Consider the following 22,647-nt stretch of genomic DNA (forward strand, 5'->3'; position numbering starts at 1 on the left):
TCTCATCAGTTCCAGCTCCCAAAGTGCTTTAGACTGTGCCTGCTGTGTGGCACAGGAATTAAAGGACAATATCAACCATCTCATTACACCTGCATACGGTTGTCAGGAGTTCTCAGCCCCAAAGGACCAGTCACAGGAGCATCTTGTGGCAATGCAAGTGTGGACCAGAGAAAACCCATCCCAAACCAGTGCTGTTGCTCTGAGAGTGAATGCTTGACATAGTCAGCACTGCCCACCAAATTAAAATCCACTAATGAACGGCACATCAAAATTAGTGACAGCAAGTCACAGCTTTACACAACAAAACTACAGGCAACATCTTAGGAGTTAATCCAAAACCAGAGATGAATGAGTTTGCAAAGGATGGTTCTGGCCAGAGACTGTACCTGTTGGTGCTCCTGAGCTACTGAACTTGAGATGGGCTCTGCAGACACCGAGGACTCCTCGAGTGAGGTAGAAGAGGACAGGCTGGCTGGGGGGTGACTCACAAAGTCTTGCTGTCCAGAGGCTCTGGTATTAAATGTGTTTGTTCTTATCTGATCCTCCTGGCTAATTACAGGCTGCTGGCCAAGGATCAGAAACACCAGGTCCTCCTTTTCACGACAAAACTCCGTGGAGATCTCATGGAGGGCCAAGTAATCTCGCAGGTCCTTCACCTTCATCTTTATCAGCTCTTCCCGCTGGAAGGCCGTGGCTCGGAAGCGCTGGCAGAGGTGGCAGAGCAGGGGCCCCCCCTCGGGCTGGTTGGAGCAGGACGTGCAAAAATTCTTCTTACAGTCCAAGCAGATGTGCTGGTAAAGAGAGGGGAAAGGAGTCAAACCCATCCTGTGCCAGCGGGACACAGTGACCTCCCGTCCGGAGGCCAAAGGGAGCAGCAGCCTCTGTGAAAGCACAATCAAATCCTTGGGATTTAGGGAAAAGTGCCAAGTCTGTTCCCTGTGTTCCTAAATGAGGAAAAGGACTGATCCCTGAGCTGATCTCTACCTTCCTCACGGTTCCTGGAGAAGCCCCACTCACACCCCATTTCCCCAGAACGGAGCGTTATATTCCCAGTCAGTTCCCTCACATGGCAGGAGTTTTCCACACCTGCTCACTCAGTTTGAGCCAGAGGAAATCAGCAGATCTCTCTAAGGAAATCTCTGTCCTGCACGTGGATTCCAGCTATTTGTGCATATTGCTCTGTTGCATTTAGAAAGCTCCAGCGTTGGAGGGAACTACTTAAAAAAAACATTTCTCTCTTTCATAAATGTAATACTTGCTATAAATGACCTCCCTCCCCACCCCCCTTTTTTCCCCTCCAATTTGCTACAATCACTAAATGAATCTTTCTTTCGCCATAAGAGGGAAAGGGAACAGCAAAGCTTACAGTGTCTGACAGACATCAAAGAACTCAGCATTTATTTAAACAACAAAAATAGCTTATTTTGAAAATAATACACCCACTGTGTGCCAGTTAGTGCTAGACAGAAAGTGTTGGAAGTTTTGGAAATATTAGGCCCCAGACATTTAAAAACTTTACAGATTAAATTCTGTTGTTTAATGTTTATATTTGATCCTGTTCTGATCTTGTCACTCAGGGCTCGATTTTCAGAAGTTCCAAGCACTCACAGTCCGTGTTGACTTCTGCAGAAACTTGACTGTTCAACACTTTGGAAAGGCAAATTCTACATTTTCCAATAGGAATAGCAGCAGAACAGCCACATTACGTGCCTTTTAAAAAGCCCTGAGGGAAGAAAGAAGTGGTTTCAGTGCTGGTTAAAGAAGGTGATTCAGAGTCTCAGCGAAGCCAAGCACCTCTATGAAATCCTGACATCCTGATCCTTCCTTTGTGCAAGGAAAAGAACACACGTGGAGTTGAAGAAGCAACAAATACAAACTCAAGGACAAAAAAAAAATTGTTTTATAATCGGCTCTGATGATTAAAGAACATCTCTAACTACACAGTTCAAAGAGAGCAGATGTTTCTCATGTTTTACAGGGTGTAAATACCCTACTTGCTTACAAAAGCTCCTCCTGATCCCCTGGCAGCCCCCTGGCTCCCCACACACCCTTACAATTAACACCAACAGGCCTCTCATTTAGACCCTGGAATACACTTACAGTGACAGTTAGTGGAAAGAATCCCCATTTCCTGCCCAGACACTTTAAGACATGAAAATTTCTACCCCAGAGAGAATCTCTGGTCATGCAAACTTGAAACCTCATCTCAAGACGCTTGTTTGGGGGCCTGCCAAGGAAAAGTGACTTTCATCAATCACAAAGCAAGGCAGGAAGGGCAATTCCCACAAAACATCCAGTTTTGAGAAGTTTTCCTTAACTTGGTTATTATAAAAGCCATTGATATGTAATTTTTTCTGACCCTGTGATTGCAGAAGCAATCCTGTTTCTCGGGAAGTTTTCAGGGCACAGACAGGAACTGTTTGTGTGTGTCTAGGGCAGGGGAACAAACACTTCACAAAGGCAGAGAAGTGGAAAAATAACCTCATTGACAACTTGCCCTCTCTCAACTGCCCATCTGGGGGGCAGAAATCAGTTCGGGCAGAAATCAGAACAACTGAGATGAGAAAACCCTAAACAAAACCAAAAAAGCCCAACAATAAAACCCCCACAAAGTAACCCAAAACCCCAAACAACGCCACTTTTCTCTGGCAGGGGGAAGCCTCCCCATGCCTTGCAGGTTGCCAAATCTGCTCCAAAGGGAACCTCTGCATTGGCAAGGACCTTCCAGCCAGAAAAGCCCTGCTGGAGCACTCCCATCTTTAGGTGTCACGTAAGCAAGCCCAGCACAAGGGCTGCGTTATCCAAAGTGTTCCTTGCAGGCCATCAACAGTAATGACAGCCTGCCTTGGCTATCAAATGATACATTTGAGAAGTCAAAATAAAGCCAGATGTGTCTCTGGCTTATCAGTTCAGCACTGGGCTTCATCTGCAGACAGAAACACTCCCCAGCCTGTATCTGAGCACCAAGTGTTCAAACAGGCACATGTGGGGCACAGCTCAGCTTCAAGCAGCTTTTACAGCTTTCATATATTTGCTGAACTCTGAGTACAAGGGCAGTGACTATGGCTCTTTAGAATGATTAGTTTAAAGTGGTGTTGTAAATTAGAGCCTGCTCCTAAAAGGTCAGGCCATGTCCAGGATGGAAGCTGTTGCTGGGTGTTTGCTCTGACAGCCCATCTCCCAGAGACACCAGGATGGGGCTCTGGTTCCCTTGGCTCCTCTCTGTGTGCAGGAGGACACCAAGTGCCAACATTCAAGCTCTCACTGCTATAATGCAGAACAGCAGGCACTGGATCCAGGATAACTCTTCTCACAAGTATTTGTGAGGACACATCACATCGATGAGGGCAATGTTGAACACAACACTGCAGAGTCCTGTGCAGGGACAGCACCATTCCAGCTGCCCCAGCACCAGGAAAAGTCTAAGCACACCTACATACCCCAAATGTATCACCATGTATACCCAACCCCCCAGTATATTACCAAAGTTTGAATTTCCAGTGATTTCTGGAGCAACAACACTTCTCAGTGCAAAAATGCATCAATATCCCTGTTCTGTGAGAGGAAAGCAACAGCCCTGCCAAGACTTACCATTCCCCACATGTGTGTCCTCGTGTATGAATAAAAAGGTGCAAGGAAAACCAGGTTATGAACTTTCCCATCTAACCTAAAAGGGCTGTGGCCAAAATTCACTGTTAATTGTGCATTCTCACATTCTTAAGTTCAGTAACATGCTACAGATCCACAGAATGTGGATGCAGAACAACTTTCCTCCCTAAAACATTTTCAAGCAGCATTATAGGACCCACCATGCCCAAATAATGCAAACCCAGGCAGGATTTGCTGTCAAATTAAAAGTCTTGTGGCAGCAATTATTTTGGCATCTATATACTCACAAATGGAGTTCACAAACAAGATAATATAAATTTGGGTTGGATTTGGGTTTGGGTTTTTTTTTTTTGCTTCAGCAATTCTACACACACCCACAATAAACTTCCCTGGCTTTTTAGTTGAAGCAGATGAAAGCACAAACATTACCAAAGTTGTTCCCAGAAATTACGTATTTCTTTTTCAAAGGACATTAGTGTTTTTAAATAACAATAATTTAAGCTAATGCTCCTTTAAGTGATTATCAGCAGCTTGCCTTTCTTCTTTCAGGCCCGGCAAAGCCAAGCCTACAGAAGATTAAGCATTTCCAGTCGCATTAAGGACGCCTAATTGTGAAAGAATGACTGAAGACCCAGAAGTCTTTTCCCACATGGAATGTCCTCAGAGCAGAGGCCTCTAAGGAGCATTTGTTTCCTTCCCGAGCGGTTCGGGGAAGCAGCTGAACACTGCCAGCACTCACCTTGCTGGCGGAGCTGTCGAAGTGCAGCCCGCAGGCTTTGCAGCTCTGCTCGGGAGCCGTGGGAGAGGGGAAGGAGCTGTAGCCGGGGTTGGAATAGGCCTGGGCTCGGGCTGGCGGCGGCTGCGGCTGCATCTCCTCGGCTGAGCCGTCCAGACAGAACCAGTTACAGCAGCTCGCCCACATAGTAACTGCAAGGGGAAAAACAGGTTAGGAATGACACGGGACACGGTCTGAACTGCAGTTACACTGCCCACCATCGTTCACTGCTAACAGTGTCTTAGTTAAGTATGATCCTTCCTCTGCAAAACCCACACGCCCAGTCCAGCACGATGTGCCTTTGGTGGGAAGGCACAAATACAGCCCAGGACAGTTATTACTAGAATTTCATGTGAAGATAAGAGAAATTTTACGTTCCACTTGGCTGTAGGAGATTCTGAGTTTGCTGTAACAGGCTGTCTCTGTTTCACATAAACTGCAATACCTTGGGGTTTGTGCATCAGGAAAAGAAAACAGAAGCTGGAATTATGTGGCATAGAGCAGTTAAATAAAATCATGGATGGTTATTCTTCAGCTTCATCCTAAATCCCTCTACAGATTTACAGCTACAACATCTAAAAAGATAAAATAAAAGCAAGGGCAGTGGAGCCACTGATCTCACATAGTGCTGTTCTCAGCTGAATTTAGAGCATCACGAGGCTAAATCATCACACAGCGAGTCAATACCAGTAATGTAAGAAAAATCAAATACTGGCTCTTCCAGTAACTTGCTTGGGAAAACAACTGTATCTGAGATACACAATCATTTATTTTCTTTTTCAAGTCAAATTATATATATATATACACACACACACACACACACACACACACACACACATAAACACACACGTAGACTTACCCAAAATCCTAACAGTCCAGTGCAAAAGGCTCAGTTTTGAAGTCTCCCAGGACCACCTATGCAGCAGTATTCCAAAAATACACTGCTATAAACTTGCTTTTGGGAGTTTACAAAGAAATCTGAATTCATCTGGGCATTCAGTTTCTGGAGCACACACCATGTGTCATCGCTTATGGGTAGGCAGAATACAAATTGCCTCCTCTGCATTTCTGCTCTCACACAGGAGTTCCTGGACTATGTTTCTTCTGAGCCTTAAAAATCAGGTCCATCACTGACAGCTGCTCTATTTTATAAACTTCTGGAAATCAAACATCTCTAAGCTACACAGCCAATTCACTCCTTTCCCCTCTGTCAGTATTGCCACTGTAAAACTCCAGATTCCCAAGGGAACAGGGCTGGTATGAATCCTAAAGGTTATTTGCTATAATATACCAACACACTATTCTGTTCTTTTCTTTTTTTTTAAGCAGTGTTAAATCTTTTGGGCTGATGTAGTTGAATTGGGAAGCTTTTGCAGTCTGGTGCTGTTCCAGTATCTGCAGCTTTAGTGGCATCTTTAATCCTTTCAAACATCTCGCTGAATTTGGCTGGTCAGAGTTCCTGCTGTCCCAGACACAGCCTTTCAAATCCCACAGTGTGAGCTCAGCCCTCCCTGCAGGATCAGCACATTGCAACATTTAAGTGAAAATCTCCACGTTCATGACGGGATTCATTCCTGATGTAACTGATGTGCACATCCTGCACTGCAAACTGCACTCAGACTGGCAACCAGATCTCAATAAATAGTGTAAATTGCACTTAGGCTGGCAACCAGATCCCAATAAACACATGGAGGGAAGTGTTCCATGAGCAGGAATAACCTATCACCCATCTGTATCAGCTCTGCACTGCAATCAAACACGTACTTTAGATGGCATAGATAAAAGCAACAATTACCCTTTTTCTCTCTGCACATTAATTTTCAACCTCTCAGTGCCACTGAGGAGTTAACACAGCCTTTGTATTGCAAAAATACGGAAATTCTAGTTTAAATTATGCTCTTTGGAGGTTTAATTTGTTCCTAGGAATTGCAAATCTAAACAACATTAGAGCTGCACAGCCAAACAAGCCTTCACAACCTCCACAGCAGTGGAAAACTGTGTCCAGAGTTAAGCTCCCTTCCTGTTTCAAGGACCCCTGCAAGCTGAAGGCCACCCACGATAACAGAATACACAAATGCTACTGCCTGCCCCCAAAAACTGTTTTCCTAAAAGAAGACAGTCTACTAATTCACTCTGGAACATTGCAACATGTCAAACATCGGGAAGAAAAACACAAGGCAGTGAACAAACTGGGATAAAGCAAGACAGAGCTCAGCATTCAGCTGGGGTTGTAGCTCTGTGACTGCCAGCAAATTAAAAGGCCGACAAAAAGGCTCAGACATTGCTTTAGAAGAACCTTAATCCTGCTCAACTTCAGGGGCATGGAAGGGAAATGTCCATAAACAACTAATAACTAGGACTGCCCTCTGATCTGGAACGTTTTTCCAAAGGTATCTCCTTTCTTGAAGGAGGGCACATCTCTGTACAACAATACAGGTAAGACCCAGCAGCTGCTCCAAGGGGGATTTTTCCTTTGTCCTGTACAGGATCAGCTTCAGACCTGAGGAAACAAGCCCTGCCACTGGGAGAGCACTTGGCAAGCAGAATTTCACAATGAAAATTCAGGATGGCAGTGTCCTTGGTAACTCTACAGCCAAAGTACTCCCCGATTTATTTCCTTACCCATTCAGAGGTACCTGGTGAGCACCATCCAGGAACTGCTCATTTCCCTGGGTAGTTGTTACAGACGTGGCAGAGTCTGAGGGTCAGAGCTGGAAAGCCCTGCCCTGTGCAAAGCCTGTCTGTGCTCTGCAGATCAACACCTCTTCTGCACCCAAGGACTCCACAGCTACACTGAGGTCACACAGAAATGCCCAGTGGAAAGGGCTGGGTAAATACTTACAGTAACCTGACTAATATCAACGTGACAGCTTGGAAAAGTTAATGACATCATGGATTTCAGGAATCCTCAAGGAATATCTTGAATAAAAGATGTTGACTTACTGGCAGGACTGACATGACAGGCACTACTGATCCCAGCATTATTCCTGGACAAGATGCTCATACGGGCTAATGGGAGCCACAGAAACAACTGTTCCACCCACGGACCTGAGCGTGGGTTTGGCAAACTGGAAGTCACCCAACAGGGACTTCTGGCAGCCAAAACCTACCTGCCCTAAATCCTAACTGCGTGTTGCACTCGGAGCATCTGCCAGAGCAAAGGGAGAAGGAGTTTCATCAAGGGTGGAGACACAAGATCAAAGAGTCTATCCTGGACTTGCAAACACATCCACCCACATGGCAATCATCACCTTGGGAAGGGGGACTGTTTTATCTCCTTTCTTGAGCTGCTTTAAGAGAGGCCAGAAGAAATCCAATAAATATTGGCAGGGAGCTGCTTGCCATGTTCTGTGGGCAAAGCAGTGCCAGCACTCCCTCATGCTCTGCTGGACTGCTTTTTAAACTGTATTTATTTATTTTTCCAGTATGAAGCTGTGGATGCCATTACTCTCTTCACTGAATTTAAAGAGCAGAGTGAAATTCATTTCATCACCTGTTCATTAACACATTCTATGCAACACCATGAGCTCTGTATAAATCTGCAAGCATGATTTAATTCTGGAGGCAATACCAGTGATGTCAAAGTTTTCCTCCCATACACAGCTGAAGACAGGGTTCCTAATGCAGGCCTGGATTCTTATGCTTTCCATCTTCATTAAAAAGTGTGTGAACTCAGGTTCTCACTATATGTGCAGGATTACTGCCATAACCTTGCTAGCTGGAGTATCAGAGGTCACTGCCTACACACAGCAGTTATTACACATGTTATTTGGATTTTATCAAAGGGTAGGTTGTGGCTGCAGAGGGAAACTGTGGTTTGTGTTTGAATATAAAACTTCCCTTTATTTTCCTAAGGGTACAAACAATAAGGGAGCAGAACAAGCAAAAGGAACATCTTGGAATCAGTGAGCTTTCAGCTCTGTATAATAAAGCTCTGGAGGACCAGGTCTGGCTTCTTTTCCTGACCACTCAGGAATTCAGCAGCTGGAATGCAGTAGCACCAATGAGACACTTAAGGGATCAAAAGGAACTGAGCTCCCAGAAGCAGCTGATTTTACTCCCACATGAGGAGAAGCCACAGGAACAAGTACTTCTGCTCCTGAGAGGCCTTTAACCACTGGAACAGCAGGGCTGATGACCCTTGAGGCTCCTGCAGATGGAGCAGGGTGCCAAAAAGGGAGGGAGATGCAAGACAGCAGCTTCCAGTGGTGTTTGCTCATCAGCCCCAAGAGCTGCCTCACACCTCCTAATTTAGAGAAGACTCTGCTCACCACAATGAGCTGCTTTTCCATCAACTCCCTGAGCCATCAAGCTCCTCTTTCCACCTCATTCATCAACAGACCATCCTCCTTGCTACCTCCTTACTGCCTTCAGAACCTGCTGTGATCCACTATATATGTTCCACAACACCACCTGTCCAGCCTGGCATCCACTGTGTGGCTCCACAACAGCAAAGCCACAACATTCAAGGCAACACACCCAGAGTGGGATTACACTGTTCCCAACAGCAGCAGTTCCTGCCATTCCGAGTGGCTCGAAGGTCACTGAAATCTGTTCAGGAGGCCAGAAAAAGGCAGTGTGGCTTTAAAATATTTGTGTATTGATAATGCACTTTTTTAAGTACTTTTTTCATTATTAATCCATGCAAAATCAATCAAATCTCACTTTCATGAATGCTGTTCTGAAATGGTTCAAGTATTTCATGAGTTAACCACCTTGGTGCCTCATTAGTGGCATTGGACAGTTGCTCATTGTTACAATTTACTACTTTTTTTTCCAGTAAACCTGCACTGATAAGAAATCCCTTGCTAAAATTAGTTTCACTAATAACCTAGTTTGGTCAAAAAATAGTTTTTACTTGATAACAGAGCTATAGAATAATCTGCTCAAAAGCCATTTATGCATGAAGCATTATTTTTATCAGCCTGTGTCCCAGGCACAGAGACCTGAATTATGATAAATGGGAGCAACCATATGTTGGGACAGCTGGAAAAGTCAGCAAATGAGCCACTCACAGGAAGGACAAGGGAAGGAGTTGCCAGTCTGAGCACGACATGATGTCTCCAGCACTACAGAGCATGAGAAAAGGAAGAGATGGGACCAGCCCTGGCTGTCTGTCCCAAAGTATGCACATCTCATTTGCTGGATATAACAACTGGATTGAGCACATGAGATTTTTATATAGGGATAGAATAAAATATGTATATTAGTAAAGGCAGTAGTTCACCTGTGCCCAAGGTGGCAGCATGCACACCTTGAAAAAACGAGCAATTAAACATCAGCACTGTATCACAGCTAGAAACAGGGGTGTTCAGGGGGGAGAGAGACAGAGATTCGGGGTTGGAAGGAGGAGACATTTTTCCATTCTGCTCTGTGCCTTCCAAATGTCTGCAGACATTTCCCATCTCTAACCATCCAAGCATACAACAGCAATAATCCTTACAAAGACAAATACACGATTGCTCACCAGTCTGATCAGCAACTCTGATGTGAGTCTAAAGCCTTCCGGGTGAGAACGTGCCCAGCTGTGCAGGCAGAGCGTTCAGCTCAGCCCACACTGAGCACAGTCACTGCGGGGTGTCCAGGGTTCCTGTGGCTCCTTGGTGAGGATTCCGTGCATCCAGGAGTGCCTGTGCTGCCGGGCACATCAGGGCTGCCCTGGAACAGCCCCCGCACACTCACGTCCACCGGCTGCTTCCGACGGCCAGACACCGGCACTCCATGTCCATGTGCCGGCTACACCTTCCCTGCTGGATGCACAGAGTGCCAGGCTGGAAGCGCAGCCTGTGCCCTCCGGTAATAATCCATCCTCAGACCCCCTTCAACACCTCAGAGATGCCTCCAACAGACTGTGGGGGTCAGGAATCTGGGAAGAGCCAGCAGATCCCAAGGCGCGGAGCCAGGAGCCCGCTCCAGGAGCGTGGCACACAGCTGGGCTGGGTGGTGTGTGCCCTCACCGGGTGCGCTGCGGCTCCGAGCGTGCGAGCCCGGAGGACGGGAACCTGGCTGCGCACCAGCATTTGAATGAAGGAAGTGACATCCATTTACCACGGAGCAGAAAGTAAACAGGGCAGCCCACTGGGGCAGGGAGCAGAGGGAGCAGGGAAGAGCTGGAACGGGGCCACGGCAGCTCGGCACAGCCACACACGGCTCGGGGAAACGCTACCGCCTGGAATTACTGCTGAGCTGAGGGAAGCACCAATAAAACTTCCCAGATACGTGGCACAGAGCAAAGACCCCTTCATGCTGCTATAACCTGGTTTACGTTGAGTAAACCATCTGCAAGGCAAGCCCTTGGAAAATTTGCTTAGATGAGAGGAAAAATAAGAGTTCTTAAGGGTTCTAAGGACATCCTGCAGCTGTATCAGTGTTTATCAACATGCTCTGAGTAATTTGCAAGCTCCCTCCCAGCAACACTTGATGCTCTGTTTGGTAGAAGATTGCCAGACAGATCTCCAGCGAAAGCACCTGAAATCCCACCAGCACAAAGCAGCTCAGCTTCAAGCACCTCTTTGAAACTAGAGAGCTGCACTTCCCACCTGACAATTGAGAGAATGGTTCTGTAAAGCTGTGTGATTTACAGAGCAGTTCCCAGGAAGCCGATTCCCAAGGCAGAAACAGACACTCTCTCACTTGACTCTCAGCCTTGCACCTGAATTGCAAACTCACCACTCACCTGCTTTCCCTCTTCCCCGTAGCACAGGTAATACCAATTTTTCCCCATTTTAACGTGAGAAGCTTGAAAATCCTGTATTGTAAGGAGCTGGGTACCTGGGGTGAGTATTATTTCAATATAAACTGTTTATTTGGACCCGAAGTTGTATTTTATATATTGAAAAATATTTAGATAAAAAGCTCTTCTTGCTCTTAACTGTGATTAGGTCTGGAGGCATCTGCCAAAATGGAAATTCAACAGCCTCCTGCCTTTGCAAGTGACATTATTCCAGCAAGTTAACACAAAACAACTTGATTAATGAAATCATGTGACTGGTTTTAGAAGATTATTTATCTTACCCAGTCTGTCTCAATTCCTTAGTCCCATGCCTCTTTCCAAGGAATGTGCCGTGACCTCAGATAGACTTATCTCCTTCCACTCTCCTGCTATGCTGAAAAACAGTTCAGAAAGCCCCTGTGCTCTTTCCCACTAGTTTGATATTCATCAGCAAGACTAAATTAGTAAGCTGTGATATACAGCACGAGCCAAGCCAGGAAGAGAAGAAAGGAAACTCTGGAGAAGTAAGATTCCAGAGTACTCAGTTTTATTGCCATTCCCACCCTTCCAGCACCTTGTGTGGGTGTACCTGTGTCTCTATCCTTTGTCCCACACTCAAAGCTGGCAGTGAAAGTGGAAGCTGTCCAGGAAAACTTTAGCAAGGAGCAGTCCAGGAATCCTAGACTATCACCTACCAACTCAACCAGTCCTTTTTATTACAGAGGAAAAGGGCCATGATGGATTTGTTTCTCTGTTCATTCACATCATCACAGGTCTTCTCGGATTTAGTTGCAGTGGGTCACTGCTAAAACTGTAATTGCAATAATTGCAATATGTAGCAATAAATTGCTCAAGGAAAACCTGGACATTTAAATAACTGTGTAGCTTCCTTTACCAGCTTTAATCCAGGAAAGCTGTCATTCCATACTCTCCAGACTTCATCTCAAAACCCACCTAGACCACTATTCCATGACATTCATGTGACAATAGCTGGGGGAGGTTTGCTCGGTCCGTGCCCACCTGGAAGCCAGGAAGGGGCTCCAAAGGGACAGCAGAAGCTTTTCAGGGAGTCTCCTCCTCCTCTCAACATTACAAATACCTCACTCTCTCAGCAAATTTTACAATGCCCAGAATAGAAAGTTGCTGAAAATAAGTTTCTGCTGTGCTGCAAAAGACTGAGTGACTTCAGCATTTGGGTATTGCAAACAAAGAGGAGCAGATCCACAGTTTACCCAGGGACATCCTGGGAACAGCTTTGACTCGCCTCAGCTTCCACCACTGTCAGCTGGCTCTAATAATACTCTTCTCCTAAATGGGGGAATGCAGGGAGCTGGAGAAATTATGTCAATTTGTGTTTTCATCACATCACTACAGTTCCCACTTGAGATGAAAGGAGATCAAGCTATTCCTGTTGAAATCCTTGGCCCCAGAGGCCTCTGATGGCAACTGCACATCTTGTTTCATTGGGAGAGGAAGTCACAAACTGGATAAATCACATATTCATCAACAGTTCATCTTCAGAATGAAGCACAAGCATATGGGGGCAGTTGGAGGGAGAAGAAAGAGGTGCATTATCCCAGACACAGCTCCTCAAGCTTAAAACAAGCCTGACCCCAAATCAGCAGAGGTGGGGACACAGAACACTGCAGTGATGGGCACAGAAACCCTTGTCCCACCTGGTGCACCAGGATTCTGAGATGGAATCCTCTACAGCAGCTGTTCCTAAAATAGAGACAGTTCCAAGTACAGCCTTAAGTCTTGCACTATTACTCATCCAAGAGCTGAGACTGGGTTGGAGGTGGGACAGGATCAGCCAGAATTCCATGCACTTTCCCTGAAATTGGGATTACAGTTGGCACTAATGCTCTAAAGACTCCGGGCTGTCGCTGTGTCTCCAACACCCAGAATTGAGTGTTTGCTGATAAACTTCAACACCAGTTGGAAATCCCATAAATTACTTGTCATGCCAAGCTTCAGGTTTATTTTTAAAGAATAAGCTTCTAAATCTACCCCTCTCAAATCAAAATAGAGTCTCAAAATTCCTTGCACGCAAAACCTACCCTTCTCCCCCCTTTATTCCAGAAGCTGTTAATAAAAAATCAACCTAAACCCCATGGAATTTATACAAGTGGAAAAGTGCACATGCAGTAAGCCTGCATGTAGCACAGCTCTGTGCAGACTGGCAGGCAACCTCTAACTTATTTAACTGGAGCCTGAAAAAAGATAATTTTTTTATTTGGCTGGACTGAAACAGATCTGGATGTATGTAACTGAGGCACATCATAACAAGTACAAACACTGCAGACTCATTTCATAGCTATGCCTACTCCAAATTAACCTGAATTCAAATCCAAACTAGGTGCTGAAATAGAATAAAATGCAACTGCAGACACGTACAAAGACCAGCACACGCGTCACATCCGAAACGGTGTGGGAAGCTCTGCTCTCCCAGACTGCAGAAATACTTCTGAATTAGTCAGGAGTTAAAAAAAGGTCCAGGATATTGAACACAAACCTGAAGACTTGTTTTGTTACTGAGACAACAAAAGATATCGCAAAAAAGAAAGTGAGTTTATTTATGGTCCAGTCACCTCATCTGTGGACGAGTTAAAATGCCCCACCCTCTTGGGAAGGAAGTTAGTACAGGTGGAACTTTGAGAGGCACTTTGAAGTTGCACTCTTAAAGCATTTCTGTAAATATTATCTTTGTGCCAATCTCCACTTAGCACTGGAGCATTTGAAATTAGAACTGCTTCCGAGCAGCCCTGGGTACGAGCTGGAACACTGAGGGAAAGTTCAAGCCTTACCATCCCTGTCTGCCAGCAGGACCAGCACAAGCTCCTTACAGCGTTCCCGGGGCAGATGTTGTGGAAATGTCCATTTCCAACCATCCACAGTGTTTGTTTCTAGGGCTGAAGGATTCTAAATCGGTTCCTGTACCACCGCCCCTGTTTGATTGCTGTGCCTCTCTCCTTCCAGCCTCAACCTCTGCAGAATATTAAGGACTAGGGGACAGAAAATAAAGCAGCCTAAAATCCAGGCTTTATTCAAACCTAAGCATGAACAGGCCCAACATCCATCTGGTCCTGTGTTTTTGGTTACTGAGTAGAGAGGTCACATCCCCAGGAAATTCTGCAAGAGCTCACACAGGAGCTCACCTACATTATCAGCACCAACCACTCAAGTAAATGCACATTTGTCTCTTGGAATTAAAGCCATTATCCCCCCAAAAAAGGTAGTTCTCCTTTACTGCCATGTCTCTATACATATATTATGGCAGAACATTCAAACTCCTTGTCAAGCCTTTTCAGCACCAGTGTGAAGTGCCAGCAGAGGCCGGACGGGCATCCTTTGATGGCACCGCTCACCTAATCCTGCTAAATCCATGGGATCAAACAGAAAGCCCTGAACATGGAACCACTGCTGGATTCAACCTGTACAAAATATATTTTCACAAAAGACTGGGAGGACAGGAGGTAATGAAAGCTTCAGACAGGTCAGGGACCTGCACCTCCTGGATTCCCTACCTTTGTCCTGGAGAGGAAATTTCCCATATATGGCCCAGGCCCAGAGGCAGCTCAGGGTCACATTTCAGTGCAGGGCTTTTGGCAAGCCCAGGCATTCAGACACCATGAGTCAGTGCTCCACAAATCATTGGGTCTTACAAACCAATAAATCTACTTGGGTTTGGTGGGTTTTTTCCCTGACCTTTGCAGCGCACAGACATCATCACGTCTTCATTTCGCTTCTCCGTAACTGGGAGGAGCATTTCTTTCCATTCTGGGTTTGTTTGCTTTGTAAAATGGCAGACATGGTTTTCACATTAGACTAAACCCCACTGTTGGGGCAGGAAGAATAAAGCCAGACCACCTATCACGGAGGTGATCCTGAGCTGCCTTGTGCTTTCACACAGCCATTTAACAACAAAGAACTCTGATTTTTTAAATAAAACCTAAAAACGTCTTCACCTCTGTCCTCAGAGCCCAAACAAACAACAGCTAATCTGGCATTTCAGCACGACAAAAAGTTCCCAATGACACAATCTTTTCCACCACTGACCTGATAACATCAACATGAACTTTCTTCTATTTTGAGCTCTACTTGTCTCAGTTCAATAGTTCAGCAGAAACTGTCCCATTTTTGATTACACAAACAAAATCAGATACCAGATATTCCTATTTTTAAATTAAAAAAGACCTGAATTTTAAGAAATCTCATTGGGTAATTATTTTCAGATCAGTAATGGGATAAGTAGTATGGGACAATGGAGGGTGAGGATTTTTGGTTTCAGTTTCTATCTGTGAGCATCTGGGTCACTTCAGTTCTCTGTGCTTCAGTTTTCCATGAGTAAAACGCAGATAAGGCCCCATCAGGGAATGGAATCAAGTTAATATTTCATTTCTTTAAAGCAGGACTGTGTTTGTAATGGAATTAAATACTGTCAGAGAACTACCACAGCTCACAGAAGTGAGGAACTTCTGGGAAGAAATGCTGAGAGTGAACGACCTCCTTGCACTTCTGCAGAGCATCCTAACAAGTTTACATTAGAACAAAACACATAATGTATAAAAGAAGAATGAGACAAGATGATTTTTGAGGCCAAATTCACATTTCACACAAGTGCAAAAGACATGCAAGTCCAGTTTGGTTTTTGGTGGTTTGGTTTTTGTTGTTGTTGTTGGATTTGTTTGAACTTTGAGCTTTCCCTGTTCACCGTGAAAATTATGCTTAACATGCAGAACAAAATATTGCTTAAAAAGCTTGGTTTTACTTTAAAAAAAAAAGTGTTACTGAAAAATGTGGCCTTGTAAAAAAAAAACCACAAAACAAACAAAAAAGACAAACATTCTTGGGACTTGAGACAAGATAAGGTCTGAGGAAGGCAGCGTGTTATCAAACTGCTGGTTAGGGAAACATCAAGGATTTTAGATTTCAAATCTTTTGTGGATTGTAAAAATTCCCTTTTACTCACAAGTTCAGAAAGTTCAATAAATATTTATAAACTGTTTCCTCCATAATCAAGGACTAAAGCTGATTGGGCAAGTATACAATAGACAGTAATAGCTGATACCCTTTTCTTCACGTTTGCTTTTATTAGGGGAATTTTTAGGAAATTCTACCATGTAACAGAGATTTAATTTCAAGCCTGCATCTGTTATTCTTGCCAGAGCAATGAAAGCTTTAGCTGGTGTTATTAAGAGCCACATCCAGAAGTAAAACAGCAAACTCAGGCCTCCAGAACAATGTCTTACCAAGTTACTTTGGCTTTGGGCAGAGCAGCACTGACAGAGAGACAAGGCCTCTTTCCAAGAACAATCATCTTACTTCCCTCAGACAAAGTGAAGCCTTTCATGAACCAGGCTGGGGTTTGGCCTACATTCCCTTGGATGAAAAGGCTTCATTATGTGCAGTTGCACACATTGTCTGAAAACGTGATACAAACGGCCTTTAACGCAGCGAGAGGGGAACAAACCAAAACGGTGAAACCGTGTGAGAGGTGCAGTGTGTCACCTCCAAAATACACACACTGCAAACCTTGACAGAGGTTTTCACCCACAGACTTCAGAGATGGTATCAGCACCGTTCAGGACCATCAGATAAAGCCATTTGCAGACCGAAAATGTCCCTGAAAGCAGGTACAGGCACATTAAAAATTGCTGCAAGTATTTTGTATTTAAGTGTGTTATTTTACCATGTGCAAGTAGTCATTTACTCGTGCTTTGAATTCTAACTGCACTCTCTTTGCACATCTTGTAGGCACTGCAAGTCACCCTTGAAGCCCAGCAGAGAGCTGAACAACATATTTTAATTCTTTTCAGGAATTCCTTCCTTCACTCACAGTGACATTCTTGACTTCAGTACTTTCATGGCAAAAATCTGTCTGTGATTGTCTTCAAGCCAGAGAAGCAGGTAATATGAAGTATAAAAAACCAGCAGGAATAGAGAGAAATAGTTTGTCAAAAAGGAGGGTGAGGTGCTGGGCTTTATTTTTATTAAATACCTGCTTCAGCTCCCTCTTGTTTCTCTTCTGCATAAGACACAGGATCTTATTCCTCCTACCCCAGAGCCCTTTGCACAGCGACAGCCAAGGTTTGACTGAGCTGACAAGGATCCCCTGCAACAACTGATAAACCTTTCCATCCCAGGAACAGAAGGGATGAATTATGCAAGGTATCAGCCTCTGACTGGCAGAAACCTGTGCCCTGAGCTCCCAGAGCATGAATCACTCCCTGCATAAACACCAGCTTCGATTTCTACTTTTTTGATTATACAGTCAAAAGGGACCTTGAAACCCACACTGTATTTGGAATCCGAAAAATAAACTGTTTCCAAACTACTCTGCAATGCTTGTGCAAGGGCCTCAAGACAGGCAGGGATTTGGGCAGCTGTGCCACCAGCCACAGAAGCTGCATTTTAGAACTCGCCCTTCTCTGGAACAATTGGAACTTTCTCCGGGCCGAAGTCTGCACACAGAGCACAGTGTTTCCCTGCAAGCACACAACAGCTTCATTATTGTTCAACTACCAAAAACCAGCTCCAACAATCTATCAAGCTGGACATTTTATCCCTCTCTGCTGCTAGCCCACAGTCCTGGGCACATATAGGATTCAATAAGAAAAGTTATTTTGTTAATCTAAACAGAGAAACATTTCCCTTCTCTTAACCATTAATTCGCCATTTTTAAAACCTGTTCCTCCTCCAGATTAACAGATCCAAGTGTTTACAAAGAAATCCATTCCACCAGATGAACCAAAGCTACTTTTCAAGATATGTATAAAACAAATTCAAAGGCAATCCCATGGAGCAGGAATTCCTCAGTGCCTCAGAGCAGCAGTACCACTTGTGGTTCCAGCCCAGCCACGATTATTTTAACACCAAACTAGAGCAGAGCATTAACTTGCTGCTCATCACCCTCCATGCCCAGGAATGGCACTGCTGGGCAGTTTCCCAAATAACCACGGTTCAGGCACAGGCCTAGGGAACACCAACATGTCCATGGAAAGAAACTTATCAACACATGATGCAACCTCGTGGAGAGTGTCCTCAAACACAGCGCTGGGGAAACTCCTCACCTGAGTGACTCCACCAGCCCCAGGCTCGGGGTGAAGGACACGTGGGAGTCATGCACAGATGCCAGCAGTCATTTCTCTCTGAGCAAGGTATTCTGACATCAGCAAAAAGTGGTGTCACATCCAGTTTCAGGCTGGACCTCCGCGGGTTTCTGGCTCATTTGGGGAAAAGCCAAACCAATAAAAGCTCGTGCACACACCGAGTGGTGTGGGGACTCAGTGGTGCCACTTGTGACACTGCAATTTGAAATCATCCATGTGTAAATACACAATATAATGCCCAAAGGAACTATCCTTCTGCAACAGAGGTTACTAGGACACAAGCTACTCCCAAAGGAGAGTATTTTAAATTTGCCTGTTTAAAATCTCACTTAACATCAGCCTAAAGGAAAAGATTCAAAGCATGTGCTGCTTAAGTGTATTCTTATAAGCACATCCCACAACCTTCTGAATTTAAATAAAAATGTGGCAGCATTAAAAAAAGCTGATGTTAAATTAATATTTTAGTCTCCATTGAAATAAAATGTGGGAATTCCTATTCCAAGACTGTTTGGCAGAGGAGCCAGAGGGCATTAGAGAAAAAAGCCTGATTAATATTTTGGAGTTAAGTGAAAACCTCAAGAGCAATTAATGGGAAGAATTCGTAAATTTTACAGACACTGAGAAGAATAAACAGCATCTCAGAAAACAACAATTCTTTTTAAAGAAATTCCCTTATGGGAACATAAATTTAACAAGCCAAAAGGCCTTTCAGAGGTTAGAATTCCCCCTCAGTTCTGGGGAAACTGGCTGAGAAAGAAGAGGAAAACCAATACAAAATGTGAACTCTTGATCTGACAGTCATACTCTTGGTTTCTTAAGGAAAGTGATAACTTTTCAACCTTGTTGAAAACTGAATAATTGGCTTTGGAGGCACATACCATCAGGGGGTTAGAAGCCTTGGCATGCAGAGGAGTCCTGGTCCTGACATCAGCTCAGCAGTGTCGGGATTCTCCCACCTGTGAAACAGAGATGACACTTATTCCCCTGCGAAGCATTCCCTGTTCCCTGAGAGCCAGCTGATGGAAGTTCACACTGCTAATTTCTGGCTTCTTGTAATGACAGTTAAAGGGGAGGAAAACAGGCTTGATATGGGGAGCCACAGGCAGGTGCTATCGAGGCTAATGACTGGAATTAGGGGAGCAGGAGCCAAGCTGGGGTGAGGCCATGGAAGTGCAGAGCACAAAGTACAGGCAAGGAACAGCAGCACAGACCTCACGTGGCACTGGCTGCTCCACTGCCCCCAGAGTTCAACCCAGACTCAAGCAACCAGCCCAGCCCAGCCTGACAGCAACATCCAGGTAATTTAAAGCCAGGCTATGCTTGTAGTCAGAGCTCAGACCAGAGGGAAGTACTGAGTTCCCTCAGTTTGACTGCCAGGCACCCACAGGTCCCCTTTTCCCTGCTCAGCAGCAGGTCACACACAGTTGTGTCCAAAAAAGGGACGTGAACACACACTTATCTGCATCTCACATTATCCTCCTGCCTGCAACGTGTTTATTGAGCACCAAGTACTTGGTTCAAGGTACTTCCTGATTTTCTTATCTTTGGATCAGGCTCTGTATCCCTCAGGACTGGTCAGGGAGTTTAAAGAAGAGTTGGAGGTGAGTGATCTTTAATTAGAACTGGGTGATCTTTAAGGTCCCTTCCAGCCCAATCCATTGAGAGATTCTATAGCTTACATACCTGTGAAAACACATTCTTTCTCTCAGGGACAGGAAAGCAGCCTAACAGTAATTAAGCACAGTTTTTCCTGCATGTATCACATGAAACCAACACACCCCAGGTGAGGAGAGCATTTTACCTGGCTACACTTAAGGACACAAAGCTGCAGACCTGGGTCAGACACAGCCTGCCCAGCTCCACTGCCCCCTCAGCAAGCCAGAGCCAGGTAGAGATACAGGAACACCAAAGCAGACCCTGGAAATCTGCTTCAACCCTTCCACCAGGCTCCAAGTCCAAAGTCCACTGGCTCAAAGTCCAAAGCACAGGTTTAACAACGCTTTATAGGCAGAACTAGGAGGTCAGCTCAAATCATGCCCCAGCCCAACTGAAGAGTTTACAATCTCAGCTGTTATTAACAACAAACCATGGTACGAAGTTGCACAACAGCAAGTGAAAATTACATGGTTCAGCAAACAAACAAGCAAACAAAACAACACAAACCCACACTGAAGTCAACCACAATAAAGAGAAAACTGAAGATCTGAAGAAAAGAAGGCAGATTTCAGTCATAAACACAACTAGTGAGCACCAACTCCCCCCAAAATCATCTATATTATCCCTTGCAGGGTATTGCATTCAGGTCTCATTTTTGGAGCCCAATCACATGTACCTGCCAATGAGAAAGACTGAAAGCCAGCCTACATTTCCTACTCTACAATTAAACACAATACTTAAATGATGGCTTTAAAACTAACCCAATTCAGCAAAAACTTGAGCAATTAAGCATTAAGCCATGAACACCACTGTGAAGGCAATCAGCTTTCCATTAAAAGTTCAGTTGCTACAGCTGAGTGGATCTGCAGACACAGGTGGAGCCGGGTAACTCTGCTCCAGGATTCCCAGCACCAGAGAGAACTGTCCAGAATGGGAAACACAACAGCCCAAGGTGATTGTTTGGTTTCATTAAACCTAACTGTGCCACCAAAAGCAATTATGATTACAAAGAATGACTGCAAGATCCCCCTCCCCATCACTGTGGACACGTGTGTTAAGGAGATTCAGTATTGGATGAGTGGAGGTAGGGAAATCCAAGGATCCGGAATTTGCAAGAAACATTTAAAGCTCACAGCTTTCTGCTCCACTTCCCAGCTCTGGAAAAACAAGCTCACAGTGAAAAGACAAAGGGTTAAAACTCTTTGTTTATGTAATCATATATATGCCTAAATGATCATTTATCTTAAAATGTGAGCTTTGGAGTTTGAAATGCAACTCACTACAGCGTGAACACAATGAAATGCCAACTTGTAATGCACCTGTCATTCCCCATCCTGATGACATGGAGAGCTAGCAAAGCTTTCTGTAGATCCACTAAGCGCTCTACCAATTCCATAACCAGGTTAGAAAGAACAGAAAACTACCACGAGTCCCTCCACTGCTGTGAAACAGTTCTCCAAACCCAAGACCACGCCCCGTGCTCCCCATGGAAGACTCCCTGCGTGTCAGAGAACAGGAAGTGAGTTCAAACGAAACAGAAATAAACTCCTTCTGCCTCACCCAACTAAACATTACCCTGGGGACAGCTTAAAGAGCCATAAAACTAACCCACTGCTATCTGCCCTTAATGTTATACTTGGCTCTACAGTACCTAAGTACACCTGGCTGTCTTTGCAGTGTCTGAAAACACGTGAAACTCTGGAGTGCAGCTGGTTATTTATCACACAGTCCATCCTCAGCCTTTTTGTCAAGTCCCTGATGTGAGGAGGCTCAGACAGGACCGTGTGCATGTTCTCACTGCAGAGCTGACCTTTATTAACCTGCACTCACTGGAACACTGGTAAGAAACCGATGGGAGGATGAGTCAATACTTTCCCCACAGGAAACACCTTGACCTGCTTACAGGAACAAACTGCTCTGAAGGACGTCCGAGTACTTTTATTTTCTGAACTCCTTTTGCTCTCTGTGGCAAAGGAAGGGCTTGCTTAGCTTTCACTTTGCTGTACCCCCCCAGCTTTGAGCAAAAAGTGGGCAGAGAAGAAAATAACTTGAGTCCTTGACACTAAATTACACCTTAGACAGCTAAGATGCAAAGAGACAACAATTTACACAAAGAGCTCTACAGAAGGTTGGTGCTTAACCAGAATTCCTCAGCTCTCATAACAATTTGAGCAGAACAACCTACTAAACACCTCCTGGTGTGCCCTTGGGAGCACAACTCAGAAAAGGGATGAGTAGCTCATCACTTTTTAAACAAGAAAAAAGAGGCTGCACCAGAGTCCCACTCGCCCTCATTAGGGAAACCCTGGAAGCACTCCCTGTGAGGGAACCCCTTTACCCCATCTCCCCAAAACTAAACCCACGTGCTACAACCTTTCCCCAAAACTAAACCCACGTGCTGCAGCCTCTCCCTGACCCCCTCCACCTGTCCAGGCCTGAGCATCCTCATTCCCCCTGCCTCATGGCCCCCCAAGTCCTGGCAGCCCCTCCTGCCCCATGTCCCCCCACACTTGCCAACAGCCCAATCCAGAGCCATTCCCTCACCCCACAGCCCCTGGATAACCCCCAGGGGCAACTCCACTGCCTCATGGCCCTACCCTTTGCCCTGTGCACCCTCCCTACCCTGACAGCCCCCCCCGCCCCACACCCCCAAAACCTGACAATCCTCCACTGCCCCACACCCCCAAACCCTGACAATCCTCCACTGCCCCACACCCCCAAGCCTGGCAGCTCCCTCAACCTTCACACACATATTCCCCCCCCAAACCCTGGCAGCTCCCCCC

The 22,647-nt window shown here is 45.2% G+C and overlaps 1 protein-coding gene across 4 annotated transcripts in view; it reads right to left on the minus strand.

The window, feature by feature from the left end:
- Positions 1–22,647, minus strand: part of RFFL (ring finger and FYVE like domain containing E3 ubiquitin protein ligase) — a 29,158-nt gene that overhangs the window by 6,094 nt on the left and 417 nt on the right. The window contains exons 2-5 of one of the 4 annotated variants that reach the window (XM_027690764.1): positions 19,087–19,164; positions 11,399–11,490; positions 4,349–4,536; positions 387–791 (exon numbers count right to left, since the gene is read on the minus strand). In XM_027690764.1, coding sequence (XP_027546565.1) covers positions 387–791; positions 4,349–4,531 — 588 coding nt within the window. In that variant the 5' untranslated portion in view covers positions 4,532–4,536; positions 11,399–11,490; positions 19,087–19,164. Of the gene's footprint in view, positions 1–386; positions 792–4,348; positions 4,537–9,851; positions 10,310–11,398; positions 11,491–18,169; positions 18,354–19,086; positions 19,165–22,647 lie in introns of those variants that run through there. The other 3 variants (XM_027690763.1, XM_027690762.1, XM_027690765.1) reach the window with 3 other exon arrangements.

This window comes from Neopelma chrysocephalum, unplaced genomic scaffold (genome assembly GCF_003984885.1).
Source record: "Neopelma chrysocephalum unplaced genomic scaffold, ASM398488v2 Primary Assembly neopelma1_82, whole genome shotgun sequence".
In the NCBI taxonomy this organism is placed as follows: Eukaryota; Metazoa; Chordata; class Aves; order Passeriformes; family Pipridae; genus Neopelma; species Neopelma chrysocephalum.